The following is a 27,629-nucleotide window of genomic DNA, read 5'->3' on the forward strand; positions in this document are numbered from 1 at the left end:
TTGAAACTGAAATGAAAGTGAAGCTAATCTATGCGCTCTTCAAAGCCTGACACCGATGCTAAGGTTTTTGGGCAAAAATTAAAGTGTTTGGGAAGTACCTAGCCACATGACAGGATAAATGAGACTTGGATTATACTGCACGAGTTGTGTGAGAGTTGAACCCTTTTTCCACCATCATTAGCGCATGTATGTGGGTATTTTTTAAACGCCGGAAAACCCATTAAAAAAAAAATAGTCCACAGAATCCTTTCCCACTGACTGTAGACTACAGCGGCAGACGAGTATGCCTTTTTTTCTGTTGTGTCATGGTTTACATCCCGCATGGGCCCTAGTAAACAGAGGAAAGCAGTATGGAATCTCTCAAACTCAGTGGTGACTAAATTTTGATGATGTTTTAGCGCTGCTTGGACAGAGGCAGTATTTTGTGGCGATCTGTTATTGCATTGTGAGGGCAAAGGAGCTAAAAATTATTGTGTTCACCCAGGTGTTATATATTTCTGTAACTGCCAACCGAAGCCAATAGGAACTGGAGCCAACGAATACCTGTGCGTACTGCAGAGTGACCTGTGCCTGGGATGATTGCCAATGGTAACGTTTCCCAATAAATTCAAAGTTGTTAGTGGAATTTTTGGCCCATGGAAAAGGGGTTTTGATTTATTTTGCTGTTGTTAAAAGTGGCCCCCAATTAATAAATCATTATGTTCACTGGTTTCCAAGACAGCGTGCAGAAAAAAAACAAAAGTTTTCTTCACAAATTCAAGGTGTCCACCTGATTGACAAACAGTTCTTCGGTGGGTAAGTACTTCTTTACAGAGACATTTACGGGAAATACTTGTCTCAAAGTGTAGCATGATTCTGCGTAGGTCACTATGAATTACAGCCGACAGACGGGAGGAAAAAAATAAACAGCCATCCACCAACGCTCATCTGGGGAACACTGGCTCCTCTGTTTGTCCCAGCCAAGGAGCGATGGCTTGGCCAGGGCCCTCGTCTCTCCTAGAGCGAGTAAGTCACAGTGGACATATTTGGAGCAGCGTGCAGTGTCACCCAGACTATCCTATTCAGAGAAATATCAGCCTCTGTGCTGGTGAGAAAAGGGGTTCACAGAGAATGTTATACAGATGGGTAGATGTAAGGTTTTTCTACCAGACTGAAATTTTCAGAAGTTTTATTTTTTATTCATCACTGACCTTCATTCTAAGAAATGAATACAGAAGTGATGTTATATCCTTATTTATACCCATCCACTGACTTAAATAACCAGATCAACTCTATGAGTAACACACCAGGTAAAAACTGCGTGCATCAAATCAACTAAAAAGGAAAAAATCCCCTGCACTGTGTGTATGAATCATTGGAAATCTTGGGGTAGACAAGTGTCTCATCTTGATGCAGCATTCAGGCTTCATTCAGGCCCTAGGCAACATGGAGTGGGAGTGAACATATTCTTCCCCATGCTCCGTGTGAATTGATCTGACTGCAGAGTGCAGACTGTATCTGCGCTGCTTATTAGTCGGATTCTGTTTACCATGCGGCGCAAAAATGCAAACGACATCTTGATACAAGCAGTAAGAAAGGAAAAGTGACTTGAAGGCCTCAGTGTTTGTGGTCTGGTTGCTGGCCAAATAATGTCACCTTGTCCCTGACTTTTGCACAGACTGCACAACCATTGATTTTCTGCTGGGGTAACAACTTCAAAAAGGGGCGAACGAGCCACTGGAAGCCTAATCGGTCTCACGTCTCTCTCATCGCCAGGCCCAATAAGAATCAGGACAGAGCTGAGGCTGAACTGGCCCAAAATACCTCAGCCACCAGCCAGAGGAGCAGCAAAGGACGCTGTCGTAATCTCCAAACTCATCTGCAGTCAAGACTTCTGAAGTCTGTGCATCTAATCATCACATTTACTCTATTTTTAGCAGCGTCAAGACTCTCAGCAGTCTGTTTATACTGAGAGTGTAATTTCCACACACAGCAAACATTACTGCACTGGCTCAATAAATATGCTGAGTTGAGGGAGGGCTGGACTGAGGGGGTTTACGGGAGGGGAGAATAAGAAGCAAGGTGGCTAATAGGCTCCCAGGAGAGACAGAATATAACCTCTGTGCCTGAGGCTACACTGACAGCCACACCACCTCCTCCCACACCCAGGTTTATCTCTCACGTATTAATGGAATGCAGTTAAAGGGATACTTTGCTGATTTTTAACCAGCTTTGTATCATAAAAACGTGGGTAGTGTGTGTAATGAACTACGGTAAATTTCCCTCCTTCTTATAGAAGCAGACCAAGAGAGAGACCCACCCCTCTTTCTCTCACTCAAATTCAGACCAAACACAGATCAATCTGTACAACTAGGCAGCACTGATCAAAAATAAATCAAGATTCTGTTACTACATTGCCTATTTTACGCCTAAAAGGTCTCAAGAAACACATTTTAGCGCACTGTTTGGCTGAAATATGAGAATTTGTGAACAGGTAGAGGGTGCCTTACCTTTCCTTTCTCACCTAAAATATTTTTTAGTAACCTATTTCACTGTAATTTGAGATTGTACCAGCTGGCCGCCATATTGTTTGCTGTGTCAAAATGGTCAAGCTCACATTACAACACCCATCAGCGCGAGTGTTTATTGGTCTGGTGTGACGCAGTGCATTATCCTTGTTGTACGTTTTATACCTCTTGAGCAAAAGCAAACGCCACAGCCCTTTTCCTTTGTTTTCTCTGGTCATGTAGCTCTAATTTCAAACGAATTTGCATCTTTATGCTGCACAGACAGCCCAGTTCAAGACTATCTTTCCAGCAGGCTTTAAGACACTAAGTCTGTACATCTTTCTACACACCTGAACTGGTTTAATGGAAGAGGCCTTGCAGAAGTTCCTTTGAAATAGTGGAGACCCACAGTAATGGCAGTTTTTCCAGTAGGTGACTGTTCTCAGCTAGTGTCCAAATGTAAATCTATGCTCGACTATAGCAAAAGATATCAGTGACCAAGTCATTTGCACTGGAATTTGATATGCCTGTTCCTGTCCATGATGCCAGACAAGTAGCCTGTTGTCAGGTACATTAGGGCTGAAACTGATTATTTATCAACTAGTTTGGTCTATAAAATGTCAGAATATAGTGAAAAGGGTCCTCATATTGCTTGTTTTGTTCAACTAACTGTCCAAAACCCAAAAGTATTAATCTTAATATCACAAAAATAAGCAAATATATGCAATGAGCAGCTGGTGTGAGTGACATTCTGGATGTTTTTTGCTTAAAGGATTGTCAAGATTGTTGCAAATTAATTTTCTGTAAATAGACTGATCAACGCATCAATAAATTGCTTCAACTCTGAGGTAAATAGTCAAGGTGGAACACAAACCTACCACAAGTGAGTGGCTCTACTGTATGCAGCCCATGTGCATGCAAGCTTCCACTTTACTATTTTACATATTAAAACGTGTTTCCATCCCCCTCAGGTGCATGCAGCCCACACCAAGCATCTGCTCCGACACTTGTATGTATCTGTGACCTCACCTAATGTCACAACATAAATAATGAGGCTGTTAGCAGCAACGTGAGTCATCTGTATTTGGCTTTTGTCCAGTATTCCACTGTAGCCCTTGATGCAGACTATATAGCTTTGCTCTGGACTGGGCCCAAAGTGCTCTGCAGTTTGAATCCATCACATGGTTCATTGTTTACTGTAGCTAACTGACCGCTGCAGGAGCATGATTTCAAACACAAATCCACAGCAGCCTGTCTGAGCCAGCCCTGCTAACACACCCGTTTGAATGAAGCAGCAATGTAAGCCATGTTTATGATGTAAATATTAGATTGTGTCGTGAACAACACAATCCTCTCTGTCATAATTGATGATAAAGCTTTCTCTGTGTTTTTGATCCCCTGAAGCTATGCAGTGATCTGTGATGTATATTTAATAATCGCATCGGGCGTCTGTAAACAAATTCACCACATGGCTGGAAGCAGACAGCCACAACAATATGGCCTCTTTGTAGGGATGCTCCGTCGGTTTGTGAGTGATGTGAAGGAAAATGCTTCATTGTCGGCAGCCTGTTGAGATATCAGTGTGTGTCGTATAAACTGCGCAGTTACTCAAAATGTTTCCCCGACACCTGGCTGCTCGGCTCGTTTACCTGTGCTGTCTTCAAAGTGCAGTTTCACAGTCCCGTCTCTCCCGATCCACACATCCCCGGGTCCCTCAATCCTCCTCGGGCAGCCGACGGCCGACGCACCGGCGGACGTGGAGCTTTTCCTCCGGTGTTTCTGCGCTAAAGTCCGACAACACTGATAACACACAGCCCATGCCTGCTCCTCGTTTATCGGCTGGTTGTACAGTGTGAGTATTTCTTCCAAGGAGACGTCCGCGGCGCCCTCGCTGCAGTCCATGTTCACGTCCCCGCTGTTCATATCGGCGGAGAAATCCCGGAGAATCGTCGGCGAAGTCAACATCCCTTCGTCAGTCCCCGGTCGCTTGGCCATCCTCACCTCATCATAACCGCACAATTTAAAGATAAAAAACGAGAAAAAAACGAAATGAGGCTAATAGTTCAGAGTCCCTCGGTCAGACGTTAACCTCTCAATCAAATGATATGTCCCCGGTGTGAACGGAGAGCACCAACGGTTCACTGTGAACGACAGTTTGCTAGCTGTCAGCACGTTCCGCGTGGTCTCTGTGCCCGCCGGTTTACTGCGCATGACGCCTTCATGCGTCATTTTGTAGTCCGCCATCAGGTTTTGTAGTCCAGATTCCATAATAAAAAAAAAAAACACAATATATTGGAGTGTCCCTGAGGTCACACCATACATTGCAGTGGTGAATTTTAATGCTTTAGCTCATGAGGTGGAATGTAACAAAATTCAAAATGGCGTTCATTCACAAAAAACAGATTAAAAATTATTAAAGGGACAGTGCGTAGGATTTAGTGGCATCTAGTGGTGAGGACTGCAGGTTGCAACAAGCTGAAATTTCTCCCATTAGAATTCCTTCCATGATCATTGTTCAGGAGGTTTTGCCAGGAGCTGAATTCTCCGCAGAGGTCTCTACCTCTATAAAACAAATGGACCAGGTGATTAAAACCTGTTCAAATGTTGAATAACTACTGTGGTCGACACGGAAGTGGAAGGGCCCTGTCTAGAGTCAGTGTTTGGTTTGTTCATTCTGGACGACTCTAGCAAGAATTTTTAAAAACATATTTATAAAAATTATCAGTATATACAATAATTTATGGGGGGAAAAAACAACACCAGTTTGACCAATAGACTTTTCTAGTGGTTCTCAAACTTTTTTTGGCATGCCCCCAGAGGTATAAACAAAAGTTCATACTCCCGAACCATATATCTTTAAAACAATCATTAATAATAACTAGGGAAGCAACTAATAAAAAAGATCCACACTGAATTAAGTTAATTAAAGGTCAGCACAGTATCATCAATCTCTTGTTTATTTTCCCTAGACAAATCTTATTTGTTTCACTCCATATTTTTCCCCTGCTTGCACCTACAGTGGCTCTATGCCATCCTAAGACTCAACCCACAGAACTACTAGGCTATTCCCTGGAGTGCAAAAAAATACAATAAATTTGGAAAATAAATAAAAGCCGAATTATCTGGTTTTGCAAGTGAACCCTGCACTAAAACTTTAAGGTACTTCATTTCATTGTATGCTGCTTAGTACTTCTGCTCGACCACTTTTTTTGGCAGCTGTAATTACTGATTTATTTATTTTTTTTATTATTTTATTTATTTATTTGCATTACTATTTACACAATTCCCCCAAAGTAAACAACTTGACAACACAGACATTCTAAATGGCGCCCTTTGTATCTCCTGTTGGCATGTTTGTTACTTGAAACTTTAACTGCTAATACTCAAAAAATACTTAAGTTTTTAAATGCAGGACTTTTACTTGTAATTCAGTACATTTTTGCAGCAATATTTCCACATTTAATCAAGTAAAGAATATTCGTATGTCTTTCACCATTGCTTGTTTTTAATATCAAGCTGTGCTCAGCACTTGGTAAATAACATTAAGCAACATATATATTGGCTTATTGATTTAGGTCAATTAATTCTGCTTTTGTCTTTGCCTGGAGCTAACGAGAAATGACTGCACATATCACATTTTTCTGGGTTTCACAACTTAAGAAGCTGACAATTTTAATTCAAAGAAGAAAAGTGATGCAGATCCTGTGTGTCAAAATGTTGTTTCCAGTCACAAAAGTTGGTCTGTAAACATCTCAGCATTATCATCTCAGTGAACTCTTGACAAGTAACAGTTATCATAAGCATAAAATGTCAGTTCAGACAGGTTTTCTTAAAGACTCCAGCTGATCAACAACACCATCTGCTGGCCATAACTGTCACTCTGCTCATGAACCATCTTGAATGCACTTCTCAGTGCAGTTTTCCATTGTCACGTGTACCAAATAAGCAAAAAGTTTTATTTCTGACAGCTTGCTTTTGATAATGTTTAGGCAGAGACATTTAGCCATCAGCGCTGAATCAATTTGAGATTGATTAAACATGCAGATCAGTGTAAGCCACACAAATGACCCATCGTTAAAATATATTGTGGTAAATAATAAGGTATAACTTCATATAACATAAAAGAAGATGCAAGAGAACACATAATGCTGAACAGAACAAACTCTCAAAGTGAAAACAGGAGCAGTTCAGATTAATTGTAGGCACATGCGGGTGTGTTTGTTTTTTTATCTTGCAAAGGCTGGAGAAGACAGTCTTCAGCCCTCAAGCGTCAAACCTCCAAACCTCAGTTTCTAAACAGCACTTCAGGGTCTTTTAAATGAAAATAATTTACAGCATGTTTGAGGTTAAACAGCATTGTCATTGTTTTTCATTCACAAAGAAAAAAAGAATATACTTGCACAAAGAACTGAAGCAAATTCTTAAGGAAGGCCTCACACAGAAAACATTTGATGTGCAGATTGTGATTATCATGTGCATACTGGACAGCCTGTTCTTGTTTTCTTCAAAGTTGGCTTAACACAGTGACTCATTCCCTGACCGGCAACTTAAGCATGGGAGAAAAGCGTGGTGGAGAGTGGGAGCACTATTTGTGATCCACCCTCTGCTTCACTTCACGCATGCATTTGCAATGGCACAACAAAGATGCAGCATCCCAAGATCTTTGGATGGAAACATTATGCAAGTGCTTATGTTGTAAACCACTGAGATCGACAGCCAAGGTCTCGCAAACATCATCCCCACACTTCTGTATATCACTGTCCCATCTTTTGGTGAACTTCTCACAGTTCCGGCCATCTCCCTCTCTGCAGAGTCATGGCTTTTCTTCATCTTTCATCACACACATTCCCAGGTTCGGCGTCTCCACTACTGTTGTTATTGACAGGCTGCCCATCCTTAGACAAAGCGTTGGCCTCTTTTGATGCCCTCCTTTTGGACTCACGAGTGGTTTGCTGTGAAAAGATGTAAGAGTATTGAATGTCACATCATTTAAATGTCACCACACCGGACAGAGAGCGAGTGGGCAACGATGGCCAACTGAGACCTGAGTCACTGAAGCCCTGCACACAAGAGGAAGGTTAAATTAATAAAAACACAATAGTCTATGTTTCTGTGTTGCTGAAAATGTCATTTGTTTGGTCAGAAGAATTGATTTTTCATATCTTTTTGAAATGTTAAATGAGTTTTGTACAGACAAACAAAACATTTGTAACTCAGCCCCCAATAATGACAATGAAATTAAAACATGCTCTTTCTATCCGTTATTCATGAGTATTAGAGCCTACACATTTACATCCATCCATCCATCCATTTTCATCCACCTATCCAGGGCCGGGTCGCGGGGGCAGCAGGCCGCGCAAAGCACCCCAGATGTCCCTCTCCGCACCAACACTTTCCAGCTCCTCCTGTGGGACCCCAAGGCATTCTCAGGCCAGATGAGATATGTAATCCCTCCAGCGTGTTCTGGGTCTTCCCCAGGGCCTCTTACCAGTTGGACATGCCCAAAACACCTCTAACAGGAGGCACCCAGGAGGCATCCTGATCAGATGCCCGAACCACCTCAACGGACCCCTTTCAACGCAAAGGAGCAGCTGCTCTACCCCATAGTCCCTCCAGATGTCCGAGCTCTGTATCCTATCTCTAAGGTTGAGCCCACCCCAGAAGGAAACTCACTTCGGCTGCTTGTATCGTGATCTCATTCTTTCGGTCACTACCCAGAGCTCATGACCATAGGTGAGGGTTGGGACGTAGATGGACCAGTAAATCGAAAGCTTCGCCTTCTGGCTCAGCTCCCTCTAACAACACAACGGACCGGCGCAGCACCTGCATCACTGCAGAAGCTGCACCAAACCACCGACCATCAACCACACTCCATTCTACCCTCACTCATGAACAAGACCCCGAGTTACTTGAACTCCCTCGCTTGAGGCAGTACTGTAACTCTCCCCAACCCAGGGGGATTGATTTATGTTTGTTTTTTTTTGTTTGAGTGACACTTTGCAAATAAAGGCGATAGGGGACCCCTGACAATTTGGGCCCCTGTGCCTCTGAATGGTGGACCTATTCAGTAATCCATCCATGCACACACTAAAATCAGTTGTGAATCAAAAATAAAATTAGCAGCACTTTTTGTTTGCATAAACATTAAAATAACAGCATACGCAACACCTTCTGTAAACATATGAAAACCATATAAAATGTGCATTAACATTAAAGATAGCCTGTCTTTTAAATGTGTGCTCCAGGGTCTGTGTCACTGAGGACAAGAAGCCAGTAGAATCTCTGGGTTTGCCTGCTGCACGCCCACTCTGTAAACTAGGGAATAGCAAAACAAACCCACGTTGTGCACGCTGCACCTGCGTCTCAGAGACTGTTGCTATCTTTGGTTGATGCTGGACAGTATTTACCGTGAGTTTTTCAAAGTGTAGCAAGCAAACACAGCTTTAATGGTGAAAAAACATTGAAACAATAATACTTGCTGTTAAGAATTTTACCGTGGTTTCATCCAGAATGACAATCAAACATCGTTACTGAGATATTGACAAACGTAAAGTGTAAATATGCTCTGTCAATAGATGCACACAAAGCCTCTTATTTTTAATTGTCTATATCAGTGTTGTTTTTGTCTTTCTGTAACACGTGAGACAATAGTGAAAACTACAGTTATAATTTCCTATGTTTTAACTCCTTGTTTTATTCGATCACCAGGACAACACAAAGACATTTCACTCTAGTCCACTGATTCACCAGGAAGTGACAGCCCACACACTCATTTAGAATGCAACATTTAATCTTAATTTAATGTTTTGAGTTGTTTCTTTTATTCAACTATCATAAACCCCAAGTAGTGTCAAATATGACAAAGAAAAGCAGCAAATCCTCATATTTCATCAAAAGAGTCTGCCTGTTTTTAATTTTTTGTTTCAGCTCTGCATCTTTGTGAATAGAGTAGTATACAATATGTAAAACTTGTACCCCAGTACTGCACTGCATAATATACAGTTACACTGACATGTACATATATACTGTAGGATCTACAGTGTCAGTACTGTGGGTGTTGTTGTGTAGTCTATATTTGTATCCTCCTGAGCCTGGGATAACTTGGTTCCTATCTCTGCGAACATGTCTCATCTTGCTTCTCAGATCACAAGACAAATACCTGCCAGCTGCTCTTTCTTCCCTAAAGCCTTCATATTTTCTTCTCCAGTCACTGCCAACAAAAGCAAGTTAGATTAAGAAGTGTGCTATCATAAGCCAGATTCCTCTTTAAGTTGATGAAGATTCTGCAGAGCAGCCTGACAGAAGAACTGCACATGAGAAGTCATGTAAACAGACGGGTACAAGACATGATGCTGCCTTCACATCCCTGTGTGTGCAAAGACCAGAGGCACCTACTTCAGTCAAGGAGCGTCTGGGTCTCCTCTGGTGGTTGGAGCCAGTGGATGTGAGGGCCTGCTTCCCACACTGGGTGCCTGTGTTCACCATTCTCTTCTCCCTCAGGCTGGCCTCCAGAGCTTTACCTTTGGACAACAGTTTGGGATATTATCATGTGAAACACAGCCAGATTCTTGCCCTGGCTTCAACATGAAGACAATGACAGAGGTAAGAAACTGCTCTGTCAGGGAGTTGACAGCTGGTGTTTGGAGTCTTGTGAATCCTGCATCTCATTGGCGTGGCTGTAGTGTAGCCTATTACAAACGCAATGAGGGATGTTGCAGTAAAAATAGATAAAGCGGAGGCTTACTGTTTGCTACTGGCAGAGAGGTCTCCACGTCCGTGTTGGTAAGCCACGTCGATTCCGTCTCTCTGGTCCAGCTCTCATGGTACCTCGGCTCGATGATCGCATCCGCCCGACTCCCTCCACAACCCATCGGGACAATCATCCAGGGCAGGTGCAGCTGACACGGGCTAAACACGGCTCGGTTTGTCTCACAACAGCCGCTGCATCCTCCCCGGATCTCTACTACTGCAGCTCCATCCGTGGCTCCGTCTCCATCATCAGCCCGAGCTGCTGCTGCTGCTGCTGCTGCTGGTGGATGCTGCTCTCCACAGACAGCAGCTGACCAGCATTACCACACACTGTGTGCGTCATCCATCTGCATCCATCCTGAGTGCTGATAGGCTGAGAGGAGCATCAACTCCAGATCGTCATCATCATGCAAATATGCAATTACACCAATCAGAATCACTCTAACGCTTTACTTCAAGTAGCCTACCCCTATTTACAAACATTTGATAACTAAACATTTAATCATTCAAAAAATAATGCAGTTGTGTGCAGCTATGAGAACTTGTTTGTGTTCATTCGCAAATAATTGTAACTGCTCCTATGAAAACACCTGTTGTTTTTTACTATATTGTGATATATTAGCCCATGTTTTAGCAGCCTCCACTTATGTGACTTATGGTTGTTGACAAGTACATAAGGCTAATAAACACATAGTGTGTATAAACCATTTATCAAGTGTTAATAAACTTGTAAATGCTACAGGGCAACTTAAAGCAAAGTCTTCCTATAGTTAGTTATGTTTATAAAATGTTTTTGCTCTTGTACTTTTATGAATAATTATCAGTAACTACAACTAAAATAAAAAGAATCACAAGGATCAAAACTCAGACCTGTTGTCCTCATCCATGGACACTTTTTTGTGCCATCTAGTGGTAGCAAAAGCACAATACACTAATCCATGTAAAATAAGATGGCAGCCATCTCTGCCAAGTCAGTCTGCAGCCAATCCCGAAACAATAGTTTTGTAGTTTGATATGGCAACGCATTTGACCAATTTTAGCAACAGTAATAACACCTGTTAAGTAGGTAGCACTTGTTTGAGGACATTGGGACTTTGGGGTCTCAGGAGGTTATGCTCATGTGTGAGGTCTGGTCTCCAAATTATATTTAATGATGGTAAATGCAACTCCGCAGAATCAGTGCCTTTTATTGTCACCATATCATTAAAAAACACAACAAAATTAGGAGTGCTACTCCTGTAATGTGCTGACAGTTAAAACCACATTCTTCAAACATTGAACCATCCAATCCACACAATAATAAATAAATAAATTAGTGTTATAGGTGAAAAACTACACAGTCAGTGTGTTTGTGAATATTGGACATAAAGTGTAGTAATTACACTCATGATGGTAAAGGCATCTCTTAAACAAATGCCAATTGAAAAAGAGATAGCTGTCATTAAATTACACAAGTATTCATTGGGTCAGAGTTTGGTTCAATATATAAATTTCTTCAAGACACCCCAATCAACACATTTGCTCACAAAGGATCTCTGATGAAAGCTAGACAATCCCCAAATTGTTCGCTCTGCCATCAGGGAGTTTCTGCCACATTTTTGCATATGGTATGGGAACATGTGTGTCCCTTCATGTCTGTCAGATAGTATAGAAAACTCTGTACCATGCTTACACTTCAAGAATGACGAGTATAGCTAGCTGGCCTAACAGCAGCCCAAATAAATTGCTCTACTTTGGCAGGCCTTGCATTCATTGCAAAGACAACAGTGGTTACTTACTTGTCTGGATTTTCTCTGCATGGAACAATCTGTTGCAAACATGGATGGTGCCAAACAAAATAATGTACATGTTTTAGGCAAGGCTGTCGAAAGCATAAAGGTGCTTCTGTGGGAGTGTCCTGTGGGAGTGTCCTGTGGGAGTGTCCTGTGGGGTGCAGCAGGAAATGTTTCTGCCAAACATATATGTCCTGTGAAAATTGTTGTTCTCTATAATCAATTCAAATTGGATCACAAAAAAACAGAGAAACTCCAAATAGAAAATCTGAATCAGTTTTGGTAAACTGCTTCCAACGAGTTTGCATTATATTTTAAATGGTGTCAGGTAAAATCAATTTGGTTTTCATCAGCCAACAAGGTTTATAAACTTTTAACAGTGAGCCAGAGTCAAGCATATTTCACATAGAGTATTTATTTTTCACATTTATCTTAAATATGTGGAATAATTTTCAGTTATACTGACAATACAGTATTTGCACATAGACCTATCATTATCTTTCTCAAACTGCTTAATATACAGAAATCATAGGAGCATACAATCAGCAAACATATTGCTTCTTTAAAATGATCCGTCTCAGTGGTTCACAGGATTATATCTTTAGTGGGAGGGGACGATGGTCAACATCTACTTGTAAACAGACATTCCTTACATGAAGCTAAAAACACATCACTTTCAAAAACTGAACAAACAAAAACATTTTTCACTGAGTTTAGAGGTTTTAAATAAATACTATATTTAACATACATTTATTTTCCCCTCCGTTTTCCCCACGTGTACCGTTTTGTTGCTTGAGTAAAGAAGGGAGACTGGAAAAGAAAAACAACAATAAAAATGCAGCATTTCACATGTTGTCATTTTGATGGGGAATGTCAACCATTTTGTTGGGTGTAAACTGGGGAGCAATTCACTTTTACAGTGCGGTACAAAGAGGAAGAGACAATAAAGAAGACGGCCCGAGCATATCAGAACAGAAGTTCCAACAACTTATTTAGTATGGACCAAGGAATGTTCCAGAGGCATGAGAGAGGAAAAGAGGATGAGAGCACAAAAGGTGAAAAAAACAAACAAACAGGAAAAACATGTTGGAAATAAATTAAAGCTCAGGGATGTGATCATGTCACATCAGAATACCACTGCACAGAGAGGATGATGGCCATGTATCTAGACTTTAAAGTCCAGCAGGTTGCAGTCGATCTTGTAGTAAACGTAGGGGTAGTACTCCTGCTGGCTCAGGTTCAGCCCTGGGATGTCCATAGAGGCCTGCACGCACAGCAGAGACACTTGTTTGTATTCATATTTCAATACATTTTTTATTTTATTACAGTAAGTTCCCAGTGGAGTTTAATGATAACACTGTTTGGCATGGTTTGTCTCAAACATTCATGGCAACCGAGGCAACATCTGTCACACCAAACAGGAGGGAGGATTTGGTGAACAGCTGTGATAAAAGCATCAAGGAGCTTGACAGAGCCTCTTTGTTTCAGGGCTGATAAGGCAGTGCAATGTTCCCCTAGCACGGTGAATGATCCAGGTTTTGTGGGCTCCAGGGAGAAGCTTCATATTTGAAATTTCAGTGATGTCTGAAACATGAGGTAATGTGTTGCACTGATGGAGAAAACCAATCATGATCTATCATTTTTGTTTATCTGTCTCCAAGGGAAACATTTAGAGCTGTACCACGTCATCTTTTTATATTTAGAGCTTCTCGAGGTTTTCGAATGAAGCTTCAAATGTCTGACACAATATTTTATGACATCATCACCCCCCAAAAAGTCCTACAACAAAATCATCAGTTTGAATAAATTAATTGGATTATTTTTTAAATTAACTTTAATTAATGAACTGATGTTATTTATAGTGCTGCTGGATTGATGATATGTCGCCCTGCTACTGGAGGTACGTGCCTCAGTTTTTTGTGCTGAGTGAAAATGTGTTTGTTACACCAACAAATATAGATTGGAGCCAAATATTGTTAGATGATGGGAATTTTTAAAATTACTATATCCTATTATAAGATCCTGTTTTTCAATAAATTTTAATTTTTGGACTCAACCTTTGAACAATTTGGAAACAATCCTACGCAGCCACCAATGGAATCTAATTCTTTAAACAATATATTAGTGTAGTCTAATTCTAATCTGCAACTTTGCAGAAATACAGAGTTTAACCTTTTGTAAACTGGAGCGACATCACTTTTCTTGTGCTGCTTTCAAACACCTTTCACAAGTGTTCAAACCTTTGAACCCTGAACAAGTTGGTACAATTTCTCTCAAAATCATGGGTATAAAGGCAATGAGCAATGATTTAGAAAATCATTTTCAAAAAGCCAACGAGAAAAGAAAAAAAGCAATGAAAAACGATATTTAAAATTACGTTACAGAATTATAATTTTTTTAAAGATCTTTTGAAAGGTCATTTACTTTCTTTTTTTAAACATATTTTCTTGTTTTTAATTTTTTAAATTTTATTTTATTTTATTTATTTATTTATTTTACTAATTTCTTACTAATTTTTTGGGGACATTTCTTCTTTCATTGCTAATTACGTTCCTCCCAGGTTTTTGAAAGAAGCCAAGCCAATTTTCTCAGGTTTCAAGGGGTTAAAAAGAATGAATAGACATGCAAATTTGTTGATTTAGAATTCGAAGGTCAACATTATGAATAAAGCTTCAATACTTCAAACTATTCGGTACAGCCCTAAAAAAAAAAAATCCAGCTGAGTCAAGTCCAATTAAGAAAATATATGTTTAACTATGGCGACAGAAATAGTGATTTAGGGTGCGTTCTGTATTGCATACTTTTTCCTTTTTACTTTTAGTAGGTACTACATGTACCCTTAAAAAGTACATACCATTGCATGCAGTATGGACACAATCAGGACATACTACTGTCTCATAACATTACGCACTGAACTCCGACCCTCTTGCTTTTATATCCGTTACCTTGGAGATAAAACAAACGCTGCTTACCAAATTCGCCAGAGATGGAGATCAACCCAGAGAGCTCTGTTGTTACTTAGCAATGTGTGTAGTTTAACTTCAAAGTTCTAACATAGTATATTTCTCTGTCATTATTATTTTTATAGTTGTGTCCTACTGTTGTTTATAATATTTATGATTATTTTGTTTACTCAAACAACCAATATTCCTATTATTACTATTCGACTGGTCATCTGACTTGAATGTGCTGTTATTCATCACTGCGCCTTCTGACAATCAGCTGGCACACTATATAATATGGTAGTATGGGTATTGGAAAGCACTGTCTGTCTGTCCATCCTGAAGCAACACCCAGACATCAGTAGCTCAAACACCCTGAACGAGGGATGATCTCAGTCTTTCTAAGGACACTGTTATCATAAATGACAAAGAGCTGGACCTGCCTTCCTCCTGGTTACTTCACTTGCCACTTTAATTGTCAGAGTGTGTGTGAAGGAGACTCACATCAATGATGGCAGCACTGCTGTCCAGGTGTTTGTACAGGTCATACAGCACCTCTCTCAGCTTCTTCATGTTCTTCTTGTTAGGCTGGAGCAGCATGGCCTGGAAGTTCACCGGCAGCCCGTATCTATGACACAAGAAGTCTGTCACCTTATTTAAAGGATGGGTGGATGGATGACCAAAGTATGGAAAGAGCTGCAGACTGGTGAACTTCACTGAGGATGGTTCATGGCAGCTGCTCGGCCTTTACTTGCTTACCTCAGCACTGACTCCACAAACACACGCAGGGCTTTTATGTGAATCCAGGCGATGAAGGCTTCACTGAAATTCACTTTCAGCCATCGTACCAAAGGCCCCTGGGGGGACAGGAACATCATTTTAATGATTTTTAATTAAGATAATATAATCACTTTTTTCAGTGAGACAAACTGTGGGGCCATGTTTGCTCAAATTAAACATTAAATAAGAAATAAACATAAATCTACAGCCAATAGTCATAACTTTCATAGCTGAAAGGGAAAATTCAGATTTTTTTTAGGTAGGGCTGTATGAGGTACTTATCCATAGTCAGTGTATTACGTACAATAGATGGTGGTCAGCGCGCCCTCAGTTTGGAGAAACTTACAATATTCTGCTGTGGACGAGTTCAGCAGCAAAACATTATTTAGCCACCTAAAAAATCATTATCAGTTTACGTGCATGCAATATTTAGAGTATTTCCACTGCTTTACCTTGCTGTCTGACAGCCATGTCGGAACGGAGAACTGAAGCTGTTATCTATGCTCTCTTCAAAGACCAGACTGCCCTGACAAAATACATTTGTTAATTTTACCTCACTGAACACGGGAGTTGATTTACCGCTGCCTCTATCAGTTAGTTTGTGCTATTGTGTGACTTTGGGTAATAGGAACTAACCTCTTAAAACATCAAAGTCACACAATAACACAAACAAACTAAGACATCACGGCAGCTTTAGACCAGCAGCTCTCATGTTCAGCGAGGTAAAATTACTGTTTTTGTCGGTGGAGCCTGGTGGCTTTGAAGAAAAGGTTTTAATGGCATCAGTTCCCCATTGCAAAGGGCTGTCTGACAGAAAGGTAAAGCAGTAAATATATTCTAAATACAGCATACACTTAAACTGATATTGATTTTTTTAGGTGACTAAATACATATTGCTGCTGCCACCCACAGCAGTACATTGCTTAGCCTCCATGGTGGTAGTCCTGTCTGCTTCTCCAAACTGGGGGCGTGTCAACTGCCATCTACTGTATGTAATGCACTGACTATGGATGAGTACAACATAAAACACCACTTAAAAAAATCCAAACTAGCCTTTATAAAACCAAATTAAAGCCCTTCATCAGCACACAGTGAGCTTTGTTAACTTCCTCCTTCCCCCCTAATTAGTCGGTGTTACTGCTTGTGAGGAAAACAGCAGCCGTACAAACTGTTTCTTCTTGTCAGTGGACAAACGTGTCATCTCTTCTTTGTCTGCCTTCATCTCCTCCTCATTGTACTGGAAATCACGCACTGTAAACCTAGGTGTGGACACACAGCAGAGAGCTGGCAATCAGCTGTCAGCGAACACACAGATGTGCAGGGGCACACACACACACTCAAGTGCACTCATGAAAAAGAGCTACATACAAACAGACACAAATACATCAACACACACAGTGAAAGCCTGAGTCGTGCTAATTGGAGAGACTGTAGAGTGCTGACAGATCATGTTCGTTACAGAATGGGTTTCTATTTTAGAACGTAATAACTTCCTGCGTTCATGAAAAGGTGCTCCACTTGAAAAAATGAGGCATCATTACTGCTATCTGTGCTTGATTTCCCAAAGGATAGATAAAACATCATTCATGGAAAATACACACATAAAAGAAAACATTATCTGGAATTCTAAACAAAGGCATCTGTCAAATGGCTAAAAATGAAACACAGCTCAAGTAGAAGTTCTGGAATTAAAATGAATTTACTTGTTTTCTCTGGCCTGGTGCTTGAAGTCATCGATAGCCTTCCTGAAGAGAGTGACACTGAACAGGCCGCTGTCGTTGTCTTCAAAGAGCAGCCTGGTGGAGAGGAGGCGACACATTATCAGGAGAGCTGGATACACACATCATGTCTGATGGATTTCAGCAGGTTTTCACACATAACAGATATCCTCATGACAAAAAATAAGCACATCATTACATTCTGACTCTACACTTCGTACTCCAGCCCCACTGTTCATCTCCACTTGGTGTAAAATATCATTATTGTTACTCTGCAAAGTGTCCACGTTTTCCTTTCAAGCGATTTCCTGTATCCACCTCCATGTCGATGAACTGAATGACCACACATTCTGATTGCTACTCCACTAAATTTTGGAGGGAGATATTTTACTTTTTACTCCACTACATTTATTTTACAACATTAGTTACTTTACAGACTCAAATTATTAATAGAAAAATAAAATCAATTAATAAGTTAGTTAAGCTACCCAACAGTATATAACGCTGTTAAAATTAACCCCACCTTTACCAGCTGCAACATGATTGCTGCTTACACATTCATGCATCAATAATTATAAACTAATAACCAAATGTATATTATTCTGAAATGGGCCATTCCGCAAAATGAGTACTTTTTGTTTTGGTTCTAAGACTATGGTTGTTGTTTTTTGTTTTCATCAACAACAATACAATGTATACATTTTCCTTTTTTCCCTGCTGTACATAACATCTGTATACATTATATACATTATAATAATATAATATATTTGAAACTAATACTTTGACTTTTGTAAAAATTTGAATGCAGGACTTTTACTTGTGACAGAGTATTTTTACACTGCGACATTCCATTAAAAAAAACAGCACAATTTAATTATCTTTGCGAAACCAGTGGTGCTAAGACAAAGGATGGGTAAGGTGGAGAAAATCTTAAAGTATATGCATGTTAAATATTAAATCAATAACTTACTAACAAGTTAGTCCTGTCCATTGATTTTGCAATATTTCCCATACTGGACCAAAACACCCGAAGGTAAGGAATTGTCGTTTACTGTTTGCAAACAATATTGTCACTGTAAGTGAAAGTCAACTTTAGATTCACTGATGTTTGCTTTACTGTATTTGCCTTGTTTCAGCGCTGTGTCTGTGATTTTCGTAGCTTCCTCTTGTCTGTGTGCTGCTTACAGTCTGGAACCTGGTTGCTACCTTTTTATAAAGTCCAATCTTGCCTGCACGCTGTGCACAGAAATGTCCCCAACACAGCGAAATAAGAAGAAAATACAGGCAGAGGACAATGTCTCAGATAAATACACCGCCACACACTTCGAGTTGGTCATAAGTGATGACTGAGAGGGATTACTACTGTATAGGCAAATCCTAAGAGTATACCTTTAAAGAGATAGCCAACAACGTATAAACAGTACTGCAGAAAACTCAAACATATATAGCATTATAGATCGTCATCGTGCCTCTCCTACCTCAGACTATAAGTGCACACAGTTAATTCACGCTTTCATATCTGGACCATCCACTCCATGCCTCATCTCTTTGGTGGAGCATTTTAAACTCCTGTAGAGCAGGGTTATGAAATACTGGATAGTGACACACAGCTGATAGCTTACTACAGTCTGGACTCTCTGTTTGCTTTTGTTCCCTTCATCAACACTGTCAAGATGGTTGGGAAATGGTCAACAGCCTGGACAAACTCAAACAAACAAATCTGCTGTTTGTGCAGATTCCACTGAAGCAAACTGATTTCCATCCATACGTATGGTGTCACTGGCTATCTCTTCTTAGAAAGAGTCTCTAATGCAGTGATGATCCCTCACTGGATTCTTACTCAGAGACACAGGTTGCTAGGGTACCACTCCATATGATACCATATTAAGCCGAGTGCGCCAAGTGCCCAAACATAACGCTTCAAATCATCTGGCCTTGCTGGCAAAAGGTCAATTGCTTTCTGTAGGTCAGCCACATAATGTTTTCTATTTTAATACGAGTCAGCTGCTTTTTACAGGTCAACCATGAAGAGTTTCTGATTCTTATCAGAGTCGAGCACCAAACCTGCTAAACCGACTGCAGAGGACACGAGGAGGACAAACTGAGAAAGCACACCGTTGTTTATTCTGTGGGATACAGATACAAAAGAATGAACTGAACCATGTGGTTATGCTTACTTTGTGGAGCGTGGCACAACCATTTCTGCCAGGGTTTCATACGTCTTCTGCCAGTCAGCGTAGCTCGTCCTGGTGAAGAAGGAAAAGAAAGATAACAGCAGTGTGATTCACATATAAAGATGACATTTAAAGGCCATACCAATATGGATATTTTCAGGGTAAAAACATGATTTTAATTTTATGTTGGACTTAAATGCATTACAATTTAACCACCAAATCTTATCTACTCTATCCTGTTGTGTCTTTTATCTGTATTTTCTCATTTTATTATGCAAAGCACTTTGAGTTGCACTTGCTGTACGAACTGTAATATACAAATAAAGTTACTATTTTTATTACTATTTCCATGACCAAAATGTATTCAGTTACGAGGGGAAAGAAGTTTCCGGGACACTGAATGGGACTTTGCAAAATACATTAGTTTCTAGACTGTTTTTTTATGTAGCAGTAAAAAGCTGCCACCTCTGGGGCTGAGAAATTAAGCTACTGTAACACGCAAGTGCCAAAGAAGCAGTCCCTTGAATGGCCACTTGAGGCTGGCTCCGAAAGCGAGTCAATCACCATAATCAACTATATATAAATGGACGACATGACAGCTCAACCAAAGCGAAGCCAAAACATCTTGATCGCCCCCTGGTGGCTGGCGGCAGTACAGGTCATAAGCCCCACCCCCTCCATGTTAGCTAATGGGACGTGTGCCTTACTGAAAAAATCTAAGTACACGTCAAATAACTTTTTCCCAAAGATGGTTTCTATCATTCAAGCGCTCATTTTTCTGGTAAGTTTGGTTTTAACTAGTAATTTGTTCTTAAAAAAGGGGGGTTGGGGCGTCGGTGGCTTAGTGGTAGAGCAGGCGCCCCATGTACAAGGCGCTTATCCGTCCTATCGATTAAAGGCTTAAAATTGCCCCAAAAAATATCTTTAAAAAAAAAAAAAAAAAAAGGGGGGGTGAGGTTATGATTGAGAGCTGTGTATAATTAAGGGTGCGGCCACTTTGATGGGTGGGTGTCATCTGTTGTCAAGTCACTACCACGGCGACGACTTTGTCTACGTATTGTAACCACAGCTCATCCCCAGGGTCACAAAGTATAGATGTAGCTGTAGCTGTTTTAGTGTGTTTTCAGTCCATAAAATTTGGTCACCTAAAACAGCCTTGTTCTGTTTTTGTTGGTTGTACTAAAATAGGTGTTCAATTTTTCTGGTGAGTACATTTTGTTTTATGATTCTAAGCCTGTTTTTGCCTAGTATAAACTTGATTAACATTAACATTAACATTATCACAGTTAACCTTAGCTGTGAATGCATCGTACTATCCAAGCTAGCTGCTAGTGTAAGCTCCACCCTCTCGTCCACATATGGTCACATGTGGCTCCAACACTGCAAGATGGCGACGTCCAAACCAAACTTGGTGTCCACAAACCAATGGGTGACATTATGTTGGTTATGTGCATTATATCATACAGTCTATGAGCTGTGGTCAGAAGGGAACCTCCATCATGTCTACCATGGATACAGTGAGAATTCTTACCTCAGTGCATATTGCATATATAGATACAGATGTAAGTGTACTTACTTTGGGACAACCACCAGCATGGTAATCAGGTACTCCGAGTCCAGGACAAAATCCTCTTTCTTCACTATGTCAGCCAAACTCCTGGTCAACAAGCTCCCCCTACAGGACGACACATGACATTCAGATTGTCTGGATCTCTCTAACAAAGACATATTTTTGTTACATGTGGACTAATTTTAACATCATTCTGTTGTAGGGGGAAATAACTAAAGATCATGCATGATCAAGCTAATAAGTGCTAAAGTATAATATTATGGTTGTTATTATTATCATTAGTAGTAGTAGTGGTGGTAGTGGTGGTGGTAGTAGTACATGTCAGTGAAGATTCTCAGTCACCCAGGTCATGGTAATCGTAAGTGCTATATCGTCGGCAACTGGACTTGTTAGACGTTTCACCTCTCATCCAAGAAGCTTCTACAGTTCTAAATGACAGGTACGTAGTTGCAGGCTATAAACCCTGTGTGGGTGGGAAGTTGGGAACCCTTGCAGAGTCGTAGGGGTCACGGTAGTAGTAAATTACTCACGCATTCTTCCTCTCCAGATTTTGCAGGTTTCCCTTCAGGTTGTTGTAGGCTGAAGCTCTGGCCTTCAGGTCATTGTCTATCTGAGTCGCTTGCTAAATAACAAGAAGAAGAAGACGAACACTATAGATAACTTCACCAAGGATCATTTCCTGCACCAAACATATAACACATTATAATCCCGATAAGATCACAGGAGTGAGCAAAATCTAAGTATGATTTACTCTGCTGCGCTCGGTCTTAATGCCCTTGATACTGCCTGATTAAAACAAAAATGGCACCTACACAAGCAAAGCAAAGGATAATTAAACATTATGTCTACAGGTGAGCAGATTTTTTAGCATACCTTGGAGATGATCTCAGAGATGTTTTTCAGCGACTGTTTGATGGGATACTTCGCCATGTCCCACTGGAATCTGGTGATGTAAGTGACCAGGTCAACTGCGGAGAGTGAATAAAACCAAATGAAGTCATCATTGAATCACTTAAAAGGGGACCTATATACCCTGCCGTAGTTTGTCATATATAATGTTACAATGTCATGACAACAGAGTGTCTACGACAGACGGTGAATACAGGTATTCTAGCACAGATAATATGAGGAAAATAAAGTGTTTTGAACACTAAATCATGAAAACATGTTCCAGTAGAAACACAAAATGCAAGTATGAATGTGAAAATTAGCAAAATAGGTCCCCTTTAAATTGCCTCTACCAAGGAGGTTATTTTCAGTTTGGTTTGTTTGTTTTTTTCTGCAGGATTACTGAAAAACTACTGGCCCGATTTTTAGGAAACTTGGTGGAAGGGTGTAAAACGGGCCAAGGAAGAACCCATTAAATTTCAGAGCAGATCTGAATAACTGATCACAAATTATTTTTCAATTTCGTTAACATCACAAACAAGGCCATTTTGCTCTCAAATTTCTTTGAGGTCTCTACAACGTCACCTTCTTCACCTTATGTCTGTCAACTTCTGAAAAAGAGTGAATGCCTGGGAACCAGTCTGATGATAAAGTCTACAGAAATTACCTCCATTAGCCAGCAGGTTCTCCTGGACTTTGTCTCGACTGTCCTCCAGAACATCGGCCATGTACTGAGCAACCTTCTTCACCACACTGACACCGGAGAGGGGTGAGAGACCAACACAAGGGTCGAACATGAACACAAGAGAGAGAATAGTTGTAGAGTTGAAGAGTTGTAATAAAATATGCCATTTGTTAATCTAAAACTGTCTCTGGCTGCCTAACAAACACAGAGGGTGTTTTACAAAGTTAAGAATTAACATGTAGACGTTTACCTTTCCACAAAAGTGTCTAGTTTGGCCAGTTCATCTGACAGACCCACTAAGACATCTAGTGTTCCGACCTGTTAGAGACAAAACATACAAACATATGAACAAAATCCATCTCTATACCACTGTTGGCTGGATTTCTGGTGATGGAAAATACAAACGACTGCTGTGTCTGACCTTGAGATCAGGGATGTTGAACTTGTTGTTGACTGAGAGGTTATTGGTGCGTGTGGTGGCCACCATCAGCTTGTCCCAGGTCTGCTGGCACGTCTTCTCCCCCGGAGCCGAGATCAACCAGAATTCTGTCATGGCTGCTGGTAAAAGGTTAGTCCACCGGGCCTTTGATGTAAGGAAGTCACTGAGGGTGAAGTAAGAGAAAGAGTTTCGGCTGTTCTGTCACTGACTCTGTATCAATTATACGATGGTAGATGTAAGGTGTAATGAGCCATTGTGGGCAGCGTTACTCAGTTAAATTATTTTTGCATCAATATCATGAAGTACTTTGATTTGCCAAACATTTAATTTGTCTTTTTTGTTAATTATTTTGTCAATAAACAAGTATTACAGTATCAAAACAAAAAAAAAAGTGCATCTATAATAATACAACATGTGAAAAATGACAATAAAATGACGTTACAAAGTATTTTATCCAGATTCCCCACTCCTGTATGTTATCATAGACAATACTTACACAAGTCAAAATGAAACTGATATACCTCTTCAGCAAAATCAAAGCAGAGAACTTTGAAAGCTAGACAGTTTTAGCGTGGTAAAACTTATTTTTCTTGAGGGTTTAAAGGAGTAGTGCGAAAGATTTAGGGAGATAAATCAGCAAGACATGGCATATAATATAATAAGTATGTTTTCTTTAGTGTATAATCACCTGAAAATGACAATCGTGGTGTTTTCGTTACCTTAGAATGAGCCTTTATATCTACATAAGGAGAAGGTCCTCCTCCACAGATATCTCTATGTTGCACCACTATGTTTCTACAGTAGCCCTGAATGGACAAACCATACACTGGCTCTCAATAGGGCAGTTTCTGTTTTCCTGTCATTCACCATAGTTAGTGGCCCCTCTGCTATGAGAGCATCAAAAAAACACTGATTTTGTAACAGTGTTTTTAACGGTTTAAATCACTGGGTTTGTTTGTTTTGNTAGGGCAGTTTCTGTTTTCCTGTCATTCACCATAGTTAGTGGCCCCTCTGCTATGAGAGCATCAAAAAACACTGATTTTGTAACAGTGTTTTTAACGGTTTAAATCACTGGGTTTGTTTGTTTTGGAGAAGGAGGAGACCTCTGTGGATAATTCGGCTCCCAGTAAAAAACCTCCTGAACTTCTGGATGACAAATAAGGTGAACACAAATTAGCAGGTGGTGCGCTAGAATGTAGAATCTGTTGTTCTGGAGACAAAGAGACCTCTGCAGATAATTCGGCTCACAATAAAAACCTTACCTAGCTGGGAGTTTGCACCTGGCACACTGCAAAACTTCCAGCTGGTTGCAATTTGCAATCCTCACCACTAGATGCCACTAAATCCCCCTAAATCTTACAGACTTTTCCTTTAAAGCTTTATTACCTAATGTTTTTTATGATTCTCGTAACTGTCTTTTAATTTCTTGTTTACTGTGTGGTTGTGTTGTTTCTGTGTTTTGCTTTTGTCATGCTGATTGAGTTCTTGTGAATGTTTGTTGTTCCTGGGTCTAGCTTGAAAAAGAGTTTTAATTTCAGTGAGACTGCCTGGTTAAATAAAGATTAATTAAACTCATATTTGGAGATGCTCCCTTGAATACACATTTTCAGCCTGAAGGAAGCAGTGTGAAGGGGTTAACTTCCATTTTATGCTGCTAAATACTTCCACTCCACTACATTTCAGGGGAAAATATCTTACTCTTAACTCCACTACACTTACATAACATTTGTGGCTCGTTTCTTTGAATGCTGGGGTTTTGCCACATGATCAACATTATAAAAATGATGCCTTGTTACACATTAAACTACCCAATTATATATGCACCTAGTAAAATTTGCTCCTCCTCAAACTGCTACATTAAAATGCTGCCTACATGTAATGCATCGGTTATAATGATTCAATAATACTATATTGCTGTATATCTTTGATGTTTCAGTTTACTTTGCTACTTTAGTACCTTTACTTGAGTAAGATATTTAAAGCATGGTAAAGGTTAAAGGGCATGAGTACTTATATAGGACTATAGGACAGATATACAGACATGTAAGTATCCTTGAATGAATCACAGTCATGTTATGAAGCCCTTTGTTCCCCTTTTGACTTCTACTTTGCTTCTGATTCATTCACTTCCCCATGATTGTGATATTGACACTGCATACACACACTGACAGATTGTATCAGTGAAGCACAGCAGAGACAGACGGGTCTCCATGTCTGCTGGTTGACTGTCATATGACCAGTGTCTGTGCTGTGGACATGCTACACACTGACCCTCCTCTTAATCAAACACCCAGAACAACACATGACCAGGAGCTGCTGCTCTTTGTGTCGGATGTGTCAGTCATTCTCATTGAACACCACTGATTTTAACAGCAAAAGACACCTGGTTGCTACATGGTTAAATTCACTGTTAGCTTGCTACTGACACGAGCTTGTTTGCATCGCAGTCTCGCGCTGTCACGACGTCACTAATCGGTGTGTATCCGTACTTACCGGTGCGTTTGCTGGCTTCAGTGTTTGATCCACGCGGTGTAGTTCAGTAAACCCGTCGCAGCTTCCCATACATAGCGTGGATAATAACAGCTTTTTTCACTCCAAGGTGCTTCAGCGCAACATCTCACTCACAGTCAGCTGACCAGAGCTGAGCTTGACTGCGGCTGCGCAGAGGCTGCTGCGTACTGTGCTGCCTTCACGTGACCCACAGTTCCAAGTGAGGTTCAGTGTCTGGATATAAAGTCGGAAATAGCTTACGTGCAGCGACTGGAAGGCGCGAAAACGGGGTTTTTACTTATCAAACATCTAAATATAAGCATATAAATGTTACATATTAAGCATATACCCGCATATTGATTCATCTGAGAACATCTGTGTGTTAGAGTGTGTTAAACTAACGTTAGATAAAAGTTAGTTAATGGGTAAATTGCATGAATGTATCATAGGTGTGATGCAGGGGCGTAAGTATGGACAGTGCAGGCGGTGCAGTTGGGGCCCGTGGGGTGGAGGGGCCCTAATGCCACCTGGAAATAAGCCCATTTCCAAAGAAGAACTCATGGTAGATCAGAAAGAAATGGTGCGGTTTTCTATATCCTCCTTGTTTTGTATGCATTTTTTATAAATTCTCCTTGCTATTTGGGATCAGTAGGACCCGGTAAGTATAAAAAACTAACATTGTCAACAATAATCAAGTCCCAATGTCCATAAATGAGACGACAATTAAGTCCAGATGTCCTCAAACGAGTAGTTTACTTCCTAATTAACAGTGTCTTAGCTTGTCACTGTTGCTAAAATTGGTCAAATTTGTTGCCATATCAAATTACAAACATTATTAATCATGAATAAACAAGTTTCTACCATAAAATGTGATCAGGTTTTGGATCTTGTCCACTTATATGTCAGGATCGGCTGCAGACTGACTGGGCAGGGATGGCTGCCATCTTGTTTTTACATGGATTAGTGCATTGTGCAAATTATCTTTCTGCATGTTCACCAATGGAAACCATGTTACAACTTTTACTTCCTATAGATAGTCATGTTAAGGTCTAAGTTAAACAGAATGAAGTATAAGGTCAAGTAAAACCAAAATGTGATCAGGGTCTCAGGAGGATATTATGCCCCTAAAAAGGCAAACCCATCTCAATTTTGGTTTTCTTTTTTCTTTTCTTTTTTAAAATATTATCAATCTACAACACAATTCTGTGCTTATTCTACATAAACTATAAAACTTTCACTAAAACTATTTAGTTAAGCTTACAATTTCTTATTTTCTTTTGTAGTTTCTGTTATATACAAATACGCCATGATGATTGCTGGGTAACATGTATGTTGATGTTGTCCAATATCCACTCTTTGTTTAATCATGTAACAAGACAATACAATTTACCGTAGCTAGTTTAGGTGCAAAATCTCTCATGACTAACAAGCTGGGCACATTTTTTTGGTAAATTGTGGAACTAATCTGTAAATATAAAACCTCTTCCACAAATACCAAAAAAGATTAGTAAACTCACAAAACTATTTTGCAAATATAACATGCAGCTGCAAATACACAGATTCCACAAATTTTAAAAAAAATCTGAAAATACATTTAATACATTTACAAAAAAATGAATATACATGACTTTACAAATCTTTTTTGTATTCGTCAAAGGTGTTTTATGTTGACAGATCACACCTTCACACACGAATTGTCAAACTGCTCACACAAATAATTTTAGGACAAATGTATCTCCATAGAAAAGTAATGTCAATAGATAATTTGTTGAAATAGTCAACTTAAAGGAAACATCCAGCACCTATCATTACAAGGGATCGTAGTGCGAATGTAATGAAGTTTTTGGCCGTAAAATAGTGGTATTAGCCTATTATTATTATTATTATTATTATTATGATTATTGTTGTTGTTGTCTTGTAGGCCTACAACAGAGGC

General features: G+C 40.0%; 3 protein-coding genes across 8 annotated transcripts in view; all 3 read right to left on the reverse strand.

Annotated features, from left to right (window-relative positions):
- spire1a (spire-type actin nucleation factor 1a) overlaps positions 1-4,632 on the reverse strand; it is a 36,391-nt gene extending 31,759 nt beyond the window's left edge. For all 6 annotated transcript variants that reach the window (XM_050034978.1, XM_050034977.1, XM_050034975.1 and 3 more), the window contains exon 1: positions 4,136-4,632. In XM_050034978.1, the coding sequence (XP_049890935.1) occupies positions 4,136-4,481 (346 nt within the window). In that variant the 5' untranslated portion in view covers positions 4,482-4,632. The remainder of the gene's footprint in view (positions 1-4,135) is intronic.
- A 1,338-nt stretch (positions 4,633-5,970) lies between these two features.
- On the reverse strand, positions 5,971-10,582 carry si:ch211-215i13.3 (brain and acute leukemia cytoplasmic protein). The gene is made up of 3 exons (XM_050034468.1): positions 10,231-10,582; positions 9,882-10,006; positions 5,971-7,438 (listed from the first exon to the last, which is right to left on the reverse strand). Exons 1-3 carry the CDS (start codon positions 10,367-10,369, stop codon positions 7,313-7,315), a joined length of 390 nt encoding a protein of 129 aa, XP_049890425.1. The 5' UTR covers positions 10,370-10,582; the 3' UTR covers positions 5,971-7,312.
- Positions 10,583-12,404: 1,822 nt separating this feature from the next.
- atp6v1c1b (ATPase H+ transporting V1 subunit C1b) lies at positions 12,405-25,860 on the reverse strand. The gene is made up of 13 exons (XM_050034868.1): positions 25,697-25,860; positions 23,186-23,366; positions 23,015-23,082; positions 22,747-22,832; positions 22,065-22,159; positions 21,722-21,813; positions 21,198-21,296; positions 19,625-19,693; positions 17,433-17,525; positions 16,895-16,988; positions 15,709-15,806; positions 15,454-15,577; positions 12,405-13,271 (listed from the first exon to the last, which is right to left on the reverse strand). Exons 2-13 carry the CDS (start codon positions 23,315-23,317, stop codon positions 13,173-13,175), a joined length of 1,149 nt encoding a protein of 382 aa, XP_049890825.1. The 5' UTR covers positions 23,318-23,366; positions 25,697-25,860; the 3' UTR covers positions 12,405-13,172.
- Positions 25,861-27,629: the final 1,769 nt, after the last annotated feature.

The sequence above is a fragment of the Epinephelus moara genome, chromosome 22 (genome assembly GCF_006386435.1).
Source record: "Epinephelus moara isolate mb chromosome 22, YSFRI_EMoa_1.0, whole genome shotgun sequence".
Taxonomy (NCBI): domain Eukaryota; kingdom Metazoa; phylum Chordata; class Actinopteri; order Perciformes; family Serranidae; genus Epinephelus; species Epinephelus moara.

Coding starts and splice junctions, on each gene's coding strand:
- si:ch211-215i13.3 (XM_050034468.1), bottom strand. CDS start 10,369: ATGATTGTCCCGATGGGTTGTGGAGGGAGTCGGGCGGATGCGATCATC. Junction 10,007..10,230: donor CTCTCTGCCAGTAGCAAACA/GTAAGCCTCCGC, acceptor TGTTGTCCAAAG/GTAAAGCTCTGGAGGCCAGC. Junction 7,439..9,881: donor CCAGACGCTCCTTGACTGAA/GTAGGTGCCTCT, acceptor ATCTTTTCACAG/CAAACCACTCGTGAGTCCAA.
- atp6v1c1b (XM_050034868.1), bottom strand. CDS start 23,317: ATGACAGAATTCTGGTTGATCTCGGCTCCGGGGGAGAAGACGTGCCAG. Junction 23,083..23,185: donor TCAACATCCCTGATCTCAAG/GTCAGACACAGC, acceptor TGTCTCTAACAG/GTCGGAACACTAGATGTCTT. Junction 22,833..23,014: donor CTAGACACTTTTGTGGAAAG/GTAAACGTCTAC, acceptor CTCCGGTGTCAG/TGTGGTGAAGAAGGTTGCTC.